At 41.4% G+C, this 15,451-nt stretch overlaps 1 protein-coding gene across 1 annotated transcript in view; it reads right to left on the reverse strand.

Annotated features, from left to right (window-relative positions):
* The window catches only part of PGBD5 (piggyBac transposable element derived 5), a 91,439-nt gene that overhangs the window by 16,279 nt on the left and 59,709 nt on the right, over positions 1 to 15,451 (reverse strand). Inside the window, 1 exon segment of the mRNA XM_042445132.1 lies at positions 8,787 to 8,921. Within this exon segment, the coding sequence (XP_042301066.1) occupies positions 8,787 to 8,921 (135 nt within the window).

The raw sequence follows: 15,451 nt of genomic DNA on the forward strand, positions 1-15,451 counted from the left end.
GAAAACGCCGCTCGGCGGCGAGAGAGTCCTCCGGGCCGCTGCCCAGATGGAAAGAGGGCGGGCGGCGTCCTCTTCAGGGAGGCCGGTGAGCCGGCTTTGTAGGGGCCACTCTCACTGGCCCCTCCCCTTGAGAAAACGCCGCTCGGCGGCGAGAGAGTCCTCCGGGCCGCTGCCCAGATGGAAAGAGGGCGGGCGGCGTCCTCTTCAGGGAGGCCGGTGAGCCGGCTTTGTAGGGGCCGCTCTCACCGGCCCCTCCCCTTGGGAAAACGCCGCTCGGCGGCGAGAGAGTCCTCCGGGCCGCTGCCCAGATGGAAAGAGGACGGGCGGCGTATTTAAAGAGACACCATCTCCTCAGAACAAACTCCGTCTCTTATTCTGAACACACACATCCATGTGCACACCGCATCCATGTCACAATATTAAAGAAATGGGAGCTGTGTGTCCCTATATATGCTGCTGGATTATAAATAACTTTATTACGGCCATTTGGCCAGCACAGCTGCTGGATTGCAATGCCCAGCAGTCCTAGCCAACCCAGCCAATGGTGAGAAATGCTGGGTGATGAAGTCCAATAACACCTGGACAGTTGAATGATTCCCATCCCTGTTTTATAGCTAGATGTAACACTTCCATAGCACTCCTTATAAAGGGGCAGCGGGGGACAAGTTGCCACAGCAAATCTACATGCTTCACTAATTCAACAGTCTTTGTGGCTTTTGCTAGAGAAGTCATGTTAAGATACAGGTTAAGAAAACAGTAATTTTCATTGATCTCATACAGGAGAATTACATTTTAAGGGAGAAAATATTGGGCTGAGTCTGAACATGGGACCAAATGTCTAATCTGCACTTGTTGCACTGAACACAGAGCAGTCTGAGTTTCATAGCAGCTAGAAATAATTTGACCAAGATGGAAGTCACCAAGATACCCCAGGATCATTTCTTTCTGCCTTGACTTCAGACACACCTTTGGAAAGGGTCTGGATAGGGGGAAATGACACAGTAAAGTATGGTGTTCCTATCAAAAGAATTGTCAATTGATAATTCCGGGCCAATACAAGGTGTTGGTTATGACCTTTAAAAACCTAAATGCCTTGGGTCCAACCTATTTCCAGGACCACCTCCTTTTGTATAAGCCACCCTTAGGTCTTCTGGGAGGAATCTACTACTTTAAAAACTAGCCTGTCTACAACTGTCCAGATGATCTTCTCGGCTGTCACTCCCAGATTATGGAATGGCCTGCCAGATGAGATCGATCATATTACCACCTTAAACAATTTTTAAAAAGCTGTTAAGACAGATCTCTTCCAGCAGGCTTTTCCTGAATAGGCCACCAAAAGAAAACTTAACTGTTGACCTCTGATCTGACTACAGTCACTGTTCATCTATTAACATTGTTATAGTTTTAAGCATGTTTTAAATTGTAAACGGTTTAATTATATTTTAAGGGGGGTTGAGTTTGGGGTTATGTTATGGAATGTATATTTTAATGTTGTAAGCCGCTCCAACTGCATTGCTCCAAGGATCAGGATAAAAATAAATTTTATTATCATCATCACTATCTTCATAAAAAAGTGCAATTCACCAGACATAATGAGAGATCCAGCACAATAATGGGGGGGAAATAGCCCTCCAGATGTTGCTGGATTGCACTTCCTAACATCCTTCACCACTGGCTATGTTAGCTAGGGCTGGTGGGAGTTGCAGTTCAACCACATGGGGGGGGCACTCATTCTCTGTCTTTGGGCCTACATGAACAGTTGTAGACAAGTCTTCTAGCTAGGCAGTTCTAGGGTCTGAATTAGTGTGAATGGGCATTCACATTGGTATGAAGTTTGCACATGAAAACAGGGAAAGTCTACAGTCCAGCCAGGTGGCTACCATTTTAGTGGAGCTTACACAAGCATAACTAGCTGACATCCTACACTCTTCTATTAGCAAAAAGAAAACAAGTGATAATACTACAACTGCCTTCTGAAATGTGTGTTTCTATTTCAGCCTAATAAGAGATCATCAAATCATCTCTAGAATCTGAAGAGTCATTCACACTACAGAAATAAACCGGTGTGGAACCAGTTTACTTCCAGGAAGTTCTCACTCGTCCTGACTACTACTGGTGCAGTTTGCGGGGGGAGGGGGCACTGAAACGCCCACTTAAACCAGTGCATTTGGCACCAGATTCCTTAGTGGTTCTTTTTTAAAGAACCACAATGTTCCAAATCTCCGATAGTGAGAATAAGCTATTGGATTGATTTGGATCATGCGCGACCCCCAAATGCAGTCCACCCTCCTCCTCCTCCTCCCACTGCCGCCTTCTTCCTTCTTCCTTCCTCCATCTCTTCCTTTCCCAACATGATCTCCATGCATGGGGGCCCCCACCTACTCAGTCTCCTGGATTCCTTTGGTCTCCAGCCCTTGAGGATCTTGAGCTGCCCATCGCTGGGCTCCAGCACCACCGAGCAACACCAGGCTGGGGCCAAAGTGGGGCTGGGGCAAGGAAGCCCAGGCCGTTATGTGAGAGAGCTGACAGGCTGGGAGGCAGAAAGGGAGATGGAGTTGAGAGGGTCCCCCGGAGGGTTCTGGTGAGTAGCAGCAAGGCGAGGGGCACAACAGAGGTTAACCCAGCAGGAGGAGGAGTGGCCGGGGCCCAAGCCTTCCTGCCGTACCACCACTCTACCTCTATTGTTGTTGTTAACAAATTAACAAATGGTAAGCCGCTCTGATAGCCTTGGCTGAAGAGCAGGGTATAAATAAATAAATAAATACGTTGTTGCTGTTATTTTTGTGTGCATTCAAGTCATTCCCTACTTAGGGCACACCTGTCATGAGTTTTCTTGGCAACATTTGTCTAAAGAGGGTTTACCTTCCCCTTCCTCTTCCTCCACGTCCCCTCCCCCCCACTGCCACATCCTTCCTCCTCTTCCCCCCCCCCCCCCCGCCACAATAATCTCTCTGTGGCATTTTATCTCAATTGCCGTTCCCTGAGTTTTCTGTAGGAATAGCAACAAAATGCCACAGAGAGATTCGATCATGGCAAATATACGGAAATAACTCAGTTTCCAAACCAGATTATTTCCTCTAACCGTAGCCAGAGCTTGATCTTAAACACAGTTTATTTGAAACAAGTGAATGTCAACCATTGAGTTATCAATATGGCTTGTTTTTAACAAAGTAAAGTTATGATTAATCACAGTTTAGGATTTATATGTAAGCTTAACTGAGGTTAAGTGAAATAAGAAGGAAAAGCTTCCTATCTCTTATTTGCAGCTGTGCAAGGAAAGAAGGAAGAGAAGCATACAAGCCAAGGGAGAGAGCAGGCTCATTCCTGTCAAAATAAACCATAGTTTATCATGGTTTATCTAACCACAACCATTATGTCTGTACTCATTTTTAGGCTGACTCACCATCACTTCCCAGGCATGAAATTGTACTGTCCAAAACATCTTCCAGGAAAGCAGCACTATCCAGAGCTATATTTTAAAAGCCTTGTTTTGCCAATATTAGAATTGAAAGCAACAATAATCTATGTAAAAATTGGTGTCTTGATAGAGGAAATTTCCCCCCGTGGTTCTTGTGTATGGCTGTTCTTTGAACCATGTTTTAATGAATATGTGGAACACATTTCTCAAGTAGATAACTAAGAAGAGAAAACTGCAAAGCTGAATGTGAAAAGGATGAAGCCAAATGAAGACAGGATCCCAAGGAAGGAAGTTGTTACTGTATTGCTGAGTCGAGAAACACAAACATAACCCACCAGGTCTCTATTTCCACAGATTTCTCTTTTTCAGATAACTATATAGGTGTTAAATACCATATGATGGGGAAACTAACAGTTCTCTAACACTGTATGACTGAAAAGAGACAGATGGCTAACCCTCCTACAATTCTGTCCTTGAAAAGGAAATTCACCCCAGGCTTATATTTTGCTCTCTCAAAGCAGAACAAGTAAATCAATTAGGACTTAACGAGAGACCAAATAAGCTTATTCATAACAAGAGGACAGTGAAAGTCATCCCAATTTTAATGTAGCTCCTTACCAGTTTTGTGCAGTTCTGACACATCAGAATAGTGTCTCTATTTATAGTCGCCACAGGTTTATAGAAGGTTTAATTTTCATGTCAGATGGTAGACTCAAACCCATATTCTCTCTCACACACACATACACAGATTCAATGCCATTCAAACTGTATCAGACCTCTTGTTGTTTTGTGCTATCAAATGGGCTGCATAAGAAAAGAAAGCTGAAACAGAACAGGAGGGTAGCAGCTTTCTCCATGCCTTTCCACGTGCCATCATAGCACTTATGTTCTCTTCCCAAGGGAGACAGTTGTTAAAAGTGTCTCTTTTGTCAAACGGATTTTTCCAGCATGACAAAAGGGAAACTTTTATGACCATCTTCCTTGAGAAGAGAATGGAAGTGCAATGATGGCATGTGGAGAGGCACAAAGAAAGTCGCTATTCTTTGGGCTTTCTTTTCTCATATGATAAGGCTTATTAACAGCCTTGCTTCAAGTTTGTAAACTCAAGGCCATGGCTTCCTTGACTGAGTCAATCTACCTGTAATAAAGTTTTCCCTCTTTCTCACTGGGAAGTCCCACTGATTTCCATTTTACCAAGAATAATTGTTTTTTCCAGTGGGTCATGCCATTTCATTATGTATAATAACTTCAGTTTAGTCATTCTGCCTTCTAGTGAAAGTGAAGGCTTGATTTACTTCAGGAATCATTTATTCATCTTTTGGACTGTCCATGGTAAGTACATAAGAAATTGTAAAGATTTAGAAACAAGACTTGATGAGATCCAGGAAGTTAGCTCTATAAAGCACCATCAACACTATATAAAAAAGATTAGACTGGTTCACAGCTCTGATTTCTTATGAAGCCTTGATTTGGGCATCAGAAAAACAAAGCAGATAGGGTGAAATGCTTTCCTATATTGGGACTGCTTCCATTTGCGAAATTATAATTCCAGTTTCTCATTGGGAAATCATTTTCCTATATCTCAAGCATCACCATGATTGCTAAATTGGAAATAGCTCAGAGAAGAACTAAAATTTGATAAAGGTAAACCCTAGGAGGATGACCTGAAGACAAGGGGATCTGTTTAATTTAGAGAAAATAAGTTTAAGACAGGACACTTTTCAAATATCTAAAAGTATGCTAGACAATGGCAAAAAAAGTTCACCCTTACCCATCAAGCACAGGACAGGACAGTGCCAGCATGACATTTTGATCTTCCTGAGAAGAGGGACAACATGGTGCCTCTCCCTCATCCAGTCTACAATCCAGCTGTGAGTCTTGCCAGCCCTGTTTCCTTTTCCTCCATCTGATTCACTTCCATCTGGCCTGAAAGAATGAGGCCCTCCTTGACTCCAAATGTAACAGCAGAAATTTCAGAACCTGAGAAAGATGCTTCTCAGGACTTTCACTGTCAGAATGCCCCAGCCATCTAGATGTCTATTTGCATGATTGTTTAAATCTTCACTTGTGACTGGTATTGAATTATCTAGAACTGTGGCTGTATTTGATTACAAAAAATTTCCTGAAGTTGCTGTAAGTTGCTGCGAGCATGATATTTACCATTGAAAAGTGGCAAATCAATAAACATAATGACAATGACCCAAAATGCCAGAAATAGCTCCTTGGGTCTAAGCCAATGTTTGAACAATTTGTTTTATTAAGAGTAGGCACTTATACAGATAAAGGCAAAGAGACTATCACTTCTTCTCATTTAGTTCAATTATCTCTTTATAGGAACCAACAGTTTAGACTCAGCTAAACCCTCATTTTTGATATGTTGAGAAAATTGTTGTTTTCCTCTCCCCATGAACAGCAGGCATTCTGAAAATGAGTGGCTGCCTTCCACATGGCTTTTGTTGAAATCCACTAGGGAGTTCAGCAACATAAAGCTGAATACAGTATTTAAGTCTATATTTATTGGGGAGAAAACCTCACATCTGTTCTTGCAGTCATGCTATTGATAGGTTCACACTCTGAAGTGTTAGTTTTCACACTATTAAAAAACAAAACAAAAATCCTTTCTCACCTGACCCTTCCGAATATGAAGACAGAGCTGTCAAGATACACACAGACAAAGGCTCTTGAGACTATTTTGGAAGTCATTTATATGCAAGTCAAACAGAAGTGTCAGTTTCATTATTTTTTTCAAGCTGTTGAGCTTAATCCAGTGATGTGCTCAGTGTCATCCATTTTCATTGACTTTGACAGTTTGAAGATGTATGTTAATGGAGATGGACAGAGGGCAGAAAATAAATTTTATTTAGAGCTCAGCATATCTAAAATCTCTCCACCATGTCAACATGCTGGACAGGTTTGTTTTATGATCTATAGACTTTTCACTATACCTGTTATCTTTCAGTGCCAAGGGGTACACAGGTCACATGAAAAGTCTGCACTTCTAATACATTAATATGGAACTTCTACAGCAAAGCTTCTTCCCCTGTTGATCTAGTAGTGAAAGAAACCTGAGTTATGATAGAGTTGAAGATGTGTCTACTTCCTCTGCTATGTTAGCTTAGGAAGCAACTTGCGAAGGTAACAAATTTTGAACACAATGGGGTCTGAATCTGAATTCTACCAGTTCAGAAATCCATGAGCCATCAGAAGCCATGGTACATCACTCCTTACAAAATTTAGGTCCGATTTGTAATGGGTGTAGCTCCATCACTATCAACCAGCCATGCCTGAAGGTTCATTCCTCCCTCCTAAACAAAGATATATATGCGCACAAGGAGAACATGTAGTAGGAATGGTATACAGTAGACATCAAAGACCTTGAACATCTCATCCTTAAAACTCTGAAGACCAGGGTTTGAATCCTGGATCAGTCAGGTTACCCACTGGGTGACCTTGGACAAGTTACACTCTCTCAGCCTCAGGGAAAGGCAATGGCAAACTTCCTTTGAAAAATTCTTGCTAAGAAAACCCCAATAAGTTGGAAACAACTTGAAGGGACACAACGACGACGACAAAGGAATTCTCTATCCATTGTCTTAGGCGCGTTACAGACCACCCAGAAGGGGCAGTCTCGCGCCGCTGCCGGTTGCTCCATGAGGGAGCCGCAGCAGCCAAACTGTGTGGCTCCCTCGCGGAACAAAAAGAAGCCCCCAAATGGTGCTTCTTCTTCCGCCCTGGATGGGACGCCGCGAGGCGCTACTTGCACACTCGCGGTGTCAGATCTGGGGTGCGACGTGCGGATGCTATGCATCCAGCACGTAAAGATGGCGGCGTCCGTGTGTATAGGGCGCCGCCATCTTTACACCCTTGTCACATGCTAGGGGTGAGGCTGGTATGGACGCTAGGTCCTCGGCCAACCCCTAGCACGTGACAGGGTCTGTAACGGGCCTTTGTTTTGCAATTCTTGGTGGTCCCATTGATGATGTGTTGAATAGGGGTGTGAACTTCGCTATGGAGATTCTCCTCTGATCTTTCTTCCCTCAGGACATTTCTGGTTACCACATTCAATGCTGCTTCTTTTGTACTCTTTCTCTTATAGTTATAGCACTAAAGTGGTATAGCACTTAAGCACAATGACTATTATTTTTTTTAAAAAAAAAAATCCAAACTGGGAATGTGGATATTGGAGAAGAGCACAGGGAAGAGGGCAGGGTCAAGTTTCTGAAGGCAATGACTAGAAGGAAAGAAAACTCCCGAGCAGAGACAAAAACAAGTGGATGAAACTGTCAGGGATTTGAAGGGTTAAAACACAGCACACAGGGAAATGCTTGATGTGTGTGTGTTTGACCATGAGCATTCAGCAGAGTGGCAAGGCTGATCAGCACAGCTGAAGCTCATTGGCTCAAGGACACTTCAATGCCCAAGTGCACGTAGCCATGGATGATGAAACCATGTGTCTAGATTGCACAGGAGACACATGACATGGCTACACACCTGAACTCACTGGGTTTGAGAGACCACATGGTCTGGAGACTATATAAACCCAGGGGTTGCAAGGGATAGCTTGTGGGTTAGTAGAAGGAGTTGGATTGGTATGTTTTGGAGGTTTAGAGATCTAGTTTTGTATTATAGCACTATGAATAAAGAGCACTTTGAGGACTTAGTTTCTCTGGTGGTTTATCAGAAGAAGCTACAGCATTGGTTTGCTGTGTGTCCCCGGAGGTTCCTGCATTGCTGCAGTTCCTGGAAGACATCCAGTTGCTGTCATCCCAATTGGACTTTGGAGCCATGCTTCGGCCTCTGGAAATTTGCCAGCTCTGCTCCAAGGGTCTGATTTAACCCCAGGACTCGTTTGAGTTGCTGATAGTGGTTGTTGGACCCCAGCAGTTGCGCTGACAGAAACTGCCATGTATTTAGGCCATGATGGGATGTGAGAGTGGAAACTACCATCACAAGACATGAAACCTGAAAAAATAATAGCTTGACATGTACTAGAACTATTGGTTCATCTGGTGGAACCTTAAGATCAGGATTAGTTGTTTTTGTTTTTGTTTTGCTCCCCACAGCCCTATATGTTTGATTCATGCTGTTATGGAAGACATAGTTGACATTTATCTTGATGATACAACCATAACATTTTTTTACCCAGATGTCAGGGATCTGGGGATTGGAAGTCAAAACATTACTTTTCCAGGCTCAGATTCTTACTGGAAATCTTGGAAAAGTTTCAAAGTACCATACACAGACAGGCTTAAGACTGAAGGTGTTTCTAGGACTAGACAGTTTTGTGCTGCAACCTGCTGTAAACCACTCAAAAGTATAAATGCTTTAATCAGCTGCTTGAAATCAGATTGATTCCACTGGCTCTTACCTGGCATATAAAACCAGTAGATGAGCACTGTCGAACCCAGAGACTGAATTTCCGCTTTTTCCTCTTCCGTAACTCTCGTTCTGTGCAGGTGGCAATGAAAATGGGATCTTCATCAATCAAAGGTTCATGGAGGACCTACAAACATAATCAAGGCATGCTTATTGGGTTCTCAAAACAAAATCTCTATTCTGAAATCTTTTTTTTTTGGGGGGGGGGGGACAAAGTAGAATGGTCCAGATGTTGCATTTGAACTATTCCTCATTCTGTCATGAAGCTTAGGACTTTATTGTGCTACTGCCCTTAAGACTAACTTACCTCACTGGGTTGTTGTGGGGGGCAGGGGGGAGGATAAGATACAATGTATATCACTCTGAGAACTCTGAGGTCTTTGGAGGAAAGGGATGCCACACAGATGATCAACCTATGCTAAAAAGTCAAATATTGTGCTTCCAACCTGTGCTAAAAGGGCAATTATTATCTCGACTATGCACACAACAAATATGATTGTGCACAGTGGGTTGGATAGAGACCTAGACATGATTATAGTAGACCTGATTAAATCAGATCTAATTATGAGCAAGTCTGGAGCCAATCCATTGTTTTGAAGAGAAAAAAAAGTATTATTCATACTTTAAAGATGATCTAAATCCAACACATTTGAGATTTTACTTCTTCTTGGTATTATACCTACTATAGCCAATTACATATACATATGTGACATACTATACATACACATACATGCATACACATATATACATATATCAGAAAAAAATTGTAGACATATCTAAAAAATGCACGTTGTCTCTATTGTCCATTACAGTCTTTCCACATATGGCCTCCCTATTGCCTTCAGTTCAGTGTCAACAGTTTAAATATTTTTCTTTTAGCACTAATGACTGCTTAGATTATAAGTACAGCAAGGAGCAGCTTGCTTTCCTATGAAGAACACTGCTTTGGTAATTTTAATTCCCTCCAGAATGCTAATCTTTGGCTGCATTCATGTTGGTTCTTGCCAGCTATGTTCTGGTTCTCCTGCTACCCAATAACACGAAACCATGAAATAAACATTTAAGAAAACAAAATGTCAGTCCTTCAAAACATAGATCTGTTTTGGAAAGCTTCTTCCATAGCAACCCCTTCACTACATCATAAGGTTCAGCCATGCTTTTATTATAAAAAGTGTTAACAGAATTCACAGGGGGAAACCACATATGGATACAGATCTTTTTTTGAAAAAATAATAATACTAACCTTGATTAATCTAACCCAAGGAACTGTTAATATTACTTGTTGATGCAGTAATGGAGGGATTCTTGTGGTATACATGGAAATTTTGCAGGGTGAGTGTTCCCAAGTGTGAGCTCACTCTGCCACCTGTTTTCCCCTTGCTTATTAGTACATAGGATCAACAAGAAAGGCTCTCAGTGGGCACTACTGCAAGGACTCCATTAGGTCCTAGAACATAGGTGAGGTCTTCCCTCCTCAGGGACACACTTCATTGCAGGGAAGTTCCCAGGCACTCTGAAGGACTCCAGGAGATCCTGCAGGATACCTATTGATGTGCACTCAGCTATGGGAACATAGCTGGATGGTTCTGCACTGCACCTCTCCCCATTCTTCACTGGCCAATAAATGTTGCAGGGTCTGCAGCAAAGTGGGTTTGTGAATGAGAGGGAGATATGTTGTAGTTCCATTTGTGTGGTACTTTACACTACATTTCCTGATGCAGAATCTTGATCAATATCAGACTGCTGAAGTAACAACGAGAGCAAGGAGCCCAACATAGGGAGAATTCTCCCTCCTTCAAGAAGTATGTGGACACTTTGAACTGTCTCAGAAATGGCAGCTATGTGAAATAGGAATAGGTTAGTGGCTGAGAGGAGATGTTGTATACAAAATGCACATGTTCACTCCCCAGCATCTGCAGTGAAAAGGCTGTGAAAAGACCTCTGCCAAGGGCCCCTGGAGAATTGCTGTCAGTCAAAGTGAGCTGAAAGCACTGATAGTTTGATTTAGTAAAAGGCAGCATCAGCTGTTCATGTAGCAGTAGACCTGTTTAAAACTAAACAAGTACAAGAAACAAGAAAAGAGTATACATGTGCAGAAGAATTACAAGAAGAGATAGAATGAACTACAGGAACAACAGAGATAATACCAAGAAGATGTGGAGGAGGAAGTAACAAGTGTATAATGGAAATGAAATTTGTACATGCTAAGTGTGAACTGTGATATTTGTATATATAATTGATATATACTTTTTGTATGAAAAAAATTGCAATAACATACTTTAAAAAAAACTAAACAAGTACATCTACAGCAGGAAGAGGACTGTAGAAAGGCACTGAGTACAACCCTTACTTGAAGAATTATCAGAAGGCAGGTAAAGAACAATCTCCTGTTTGAAAGCATCCTCATTATGAAGGGATGTTCAGTCCAGATCAAGTAAAAGTCAAAAAACCATCAAAAGGAGAGGATCAGAAGCCTAGAGGCTGCATGTCAACTATTCACATCTAGACAGCAGATTGAGTAAGCAATGCAGAACACTTGGCCAGTCTATGGCAAGATGTAGTCAATTTTAATTTTAGGCCATAATACTTTAGCACATTTTATACAAAATGCACACTCTTTTTTGCCCCTCTTTTGAGAGTGTATTCTTTTGAAAAAGAAATATTTATTCATTCATTCATTCATTCCCCACCTTTCTCCCACTATGGGACCTAAAGCACTCACAATTTGAATTTTAAAAAATGGATAGTGCAAGAGTGTTGTTTTTTTTTAAAAAAAACCAATTGCACAAATAATTATATTAAAAACACTGATTTAAAGCAGCTTTTAAAAGGCAGTTAAAATACATTAATGATAAAATATAAGTAGGCACCCTGTGAGTCTGTCTTATTTTACAGCAAAGGAAGCACCTAGTCAAGATGAGAAAACCTTTCTTTCTGTGCAGTGTACTTTCAAACAGCCTGTAGCAATCAGGTGGCTACCTCTTTGGGGATACTGCAGTAGTAGAAGTGTGAAAGGCTGCGACTAGGTGATTTATGCAGCTTCCATGTCAGTGGATTGAAAAATCTATTCCAGGTTTTAGTCCAAATTTTAAAGCAACTATCCAAGGTGCTGTGGAAGTAAGTTTGAGCATCCTGGAAAGATTCATTAAGATCTCAACTAACCTAGAGCATATTCCTCACTGATAAGGAAAGTCACCAGCCACAATTGATGCCCGTTTAGTGTGTTTTCCAATGTTAGGAGTGAGGGTGGTAGGAAATAAAGCAAGTTTGGAAATGGATGTTACAGGGATGTAAAAGTTCAGTTAAAAAGGCACTCTGTTCTCCTCTTGCTCCGCCTTATTGACAGAGTTAGGCCTTATATGCCTGTAGCTGTTATTCTGAATTTGACCCCAAAGCTGTACACAGAGGCAATGGAAAGGAATGGCCAAGATATGTGTGCATGTATGTATAGACCTACATGTTCTTGGCTTGGTCCTGAGTCTGCAACAAAATCCACAGAACTGCTGCTTGTGTTATCCCTCAAATGTCACAGTTCCTGTCATGCTTCATCCCCATATATTCTGCAGATGCTTTGTAATACAGTCGGTCCTTCTTATACACGGATTTTTTATACACGGATTTAAGCATACACGGTTTGAAAATGTTCCAAAAAAGTATAAATTTACCTTGATGTTCCATTTTTTATTAGGGACACCATTTTGCTATGTCATTATACTTAATGGGACTTGAGCATACACGGATTTTGTTATACACGGGGAATCTTGGAACCAAACCCCAGCGTATAACAAGGATCCACTGTACTAGACATGCTACACAACTGGTGATGCTGAATGGAAAGGTTGTTTGTCTTTTTGAAGCTGGCTAATGAACAGATCTGAGGGGAGGAAATATGTACTGTGAGCTGTCAAGGTCAGTTCAGAGGGAATCCTTGGCACTGAGCAGAAATGAGGGGTAGTCCTGGGAAGTGGGATGTTTTGGTTTGAAGATGAACAAGGTATCAGTGCACAAAAACATTTGAACTTCTATGTGTTTTTATTATACTGTGTAATCAAAATTGTTTCAGTCCTGACAACATAGTGATGCTATGAACAACTTTAGTTTTCTGAAAAAGCTTTCTGACCTGCTAGAGTTCATGAAATTAGGTAGTACATGACACCAAGGTTTTCCATGGTGACACCTGAGAGTTTCTATATCTGTCTGGTGGTGAATCTGTTCCAGGTCCAAACTTAAAAGAGCTAAACAAAGTGAACCTTTTTTTAAGGCTAGATTCAGCACCTTGGATACCTCCTTTGAAGTTCAGGTTAAGAGCTGGAGCAGACTCGCTTCCCCACAGACAAGGAAGTCACCAGTTGCTACTAGCTTTCCTTCCACTGCTGCAGCTATCATCAGCCCAAGGCCTCCTGCTAAGCTTCCCATCTTATTCTGGCTACTGTTTTTGCCTCTAGCCTGTCATGTGTTTAACTTAATCAAGGGGAAAAACAACCCATGGCAGGACTGTGAAGTGGCAGTAGCTGTTTTTCCTCCTCTGCTGGGACTGAAGTGCAGTGTCCCTGGGTCACCACCTTGCGTTTCAATTCAAAATACTGAGTATTTCAGTTCAAAAGGACAAAATTCAATATCCTGTGAATCCAAGGTGCCAATGCAAGGTTTTATCCCAATACATTTGGACCATAGATGGGTCAAAAGATTAAAGCCTCTCCATGGTCTCTGCAGCCCCTCCACAACTGCACTTGTATGAAAAGCTGATCTTGTATCTTTTAGGTCACATCTAGTTGGGCCCCACATCATGTTTAAGATGGTATTTTTTTGAGTGAAGCAAGCTGTTATCATATGAAATACAATATGACCCTAGTATCCACAGGGGTCTTGTTCCTAGACTTACAGAGGATAGTAAAACATTGCAGTTAATAGCAAACCCTATATTTCTCGCAGAAGTTGACTACAGTGTTGCACTGGAGGACCTCCAGATGTTTAGACAGGTCTTCTTTCTAGGTATCTGGAGATCCTCCAGTGCAACTCTATGGTCTGCTTTGGCAGAAGATGACCATAAAGTCATGCTGGAGGACCTCTAAATGGCTAGAGATACATTTTTCAGACATGGGTAAATGAAACCATGGGTACTGAAATCACAGCTATAGGGGTCATACTGTATATGCCCATTTTTGTATAAATATTGTGGTTAAATTTCAGATGGAAATTTTCATTTGACGCTGCCAACACTGAATGAAAAAAAAGGTGCATGGATGACTCCTAAATCGACAGAATATCCCTCAAATCTTGCTAATAGCCTTTGGGGCATATTCTTCATTTAATAAGTATGTTGTACCTTCATGCCGGGAAAAGCATATAATTAAATGCTAGTGTCCTCATCTCTTCAATTTAATTTAACAATTAGTGATAAAGAGAAGTAATGTAATTAGAAAATGCAAGTTGAATTAAGGCAGTCCTATGATTCATGGCTATCAAAATTAAAATCTGTAGCTCTTGCTATCAAATTATTTTGGTACAGTGTTTCTGCATTTAGTGAAGACTGGCTTCATCTTAATTTCATTACAGGGATTAGTCAACCATATTATTAAGAAACATCCTACAAGAACTTTAAACCTAAATAACATGACTCTTTTGTAATCAAACTAAGTGTTTGTCTTAAGCTCATTCTGGATTTGTACATGCCTATCACAGGTTCTCACAATTCATCATGAAGGGGGCACATGATAGGAAAATATTCTGTGCATAGAGGTGCATATATCATAGAGTCATTTCCACCAGTGTATGATACTAAAAACATCTTTAGAAAATATTACAAACATCAGCTTCTTAAAAGACTTATGCCACTTGGCACTGATGCCATTACTCATAAATTATTCTGGTAGTTGAAACTTAGAAGGCCAATTACATGGATTATTTTCTGTGTGAGAAACAACTTTCATGAAGCAGCTCTAATTGAATTCAGACTAATTTTAAGCATTTTGGTAAAGTCTAACAGAAGATAACAGTGTCATTCCTTACCATCCCTCAGATCATAACAGTATGCAAATATCAATATCTAGCACTGAGGCTGGAAAATATATTTTTTGACTACAACTCACCTCCCTACCAGCATGGACAATGGCTTCTTGCAAGTTTTCCAACTGTGATCTTCAAGGGTTTTAATCATGTAGAAACCTTTCATAAGTAGACTAGGATCGTTAGTAATGAATGCATCCCTACTATTTCCCACATGCAATTCTAATCCATGCCATTAATCCCAATACAGATGATGAGATAGCGCTGAAAGTGGCACAGGTAAACTGCTCTTTAACTTCTGGAAGGGCTTTCACCACTGTACCAGAGAGCCTCAGCAGATACTCTTCACCTGCAGAAGAGACCTAGAGTGCTCTTTTGAACTGGACACTGCCGAGTGGCATTGTAGTTTCTATAGCCCCAGTATCCACAATGCCTCAGTCAGAGGAAGGACTCCTTAAAGTAAGAGATTTGGGACTACAGGCATCATGGAGAAAGGTTTGGGAGTGCAGAGTGGAGGGGGAAGTAGGAGAAGGAGCATGTGTATCTTTGTCTCGAGTAGTAGAACACTCTGCAATGATTCCAATGGTCAAGAATGAGTTGAGAAGGCTAAAATTAGGGATGAATAATCAAAATATTCAAACCATGTTTTTT

Source organism: Sceloporus undulatus, chromosome 1, assembly GCF_019175285.1.
Source record: "Sceloporus undulatus isolate JIND9_A2432 ecotype Alabama chromosome 1, SceUnd_v1.1, whole genome shotgun sequence".
Taxonomy (NCBI): domain Eukaryota; kingdom Metazoa; phylum Chordata; class Lepidosauria; order Squamata; family Phrynosomatidae; genus Sceloporus; species Sceloporus undulatus.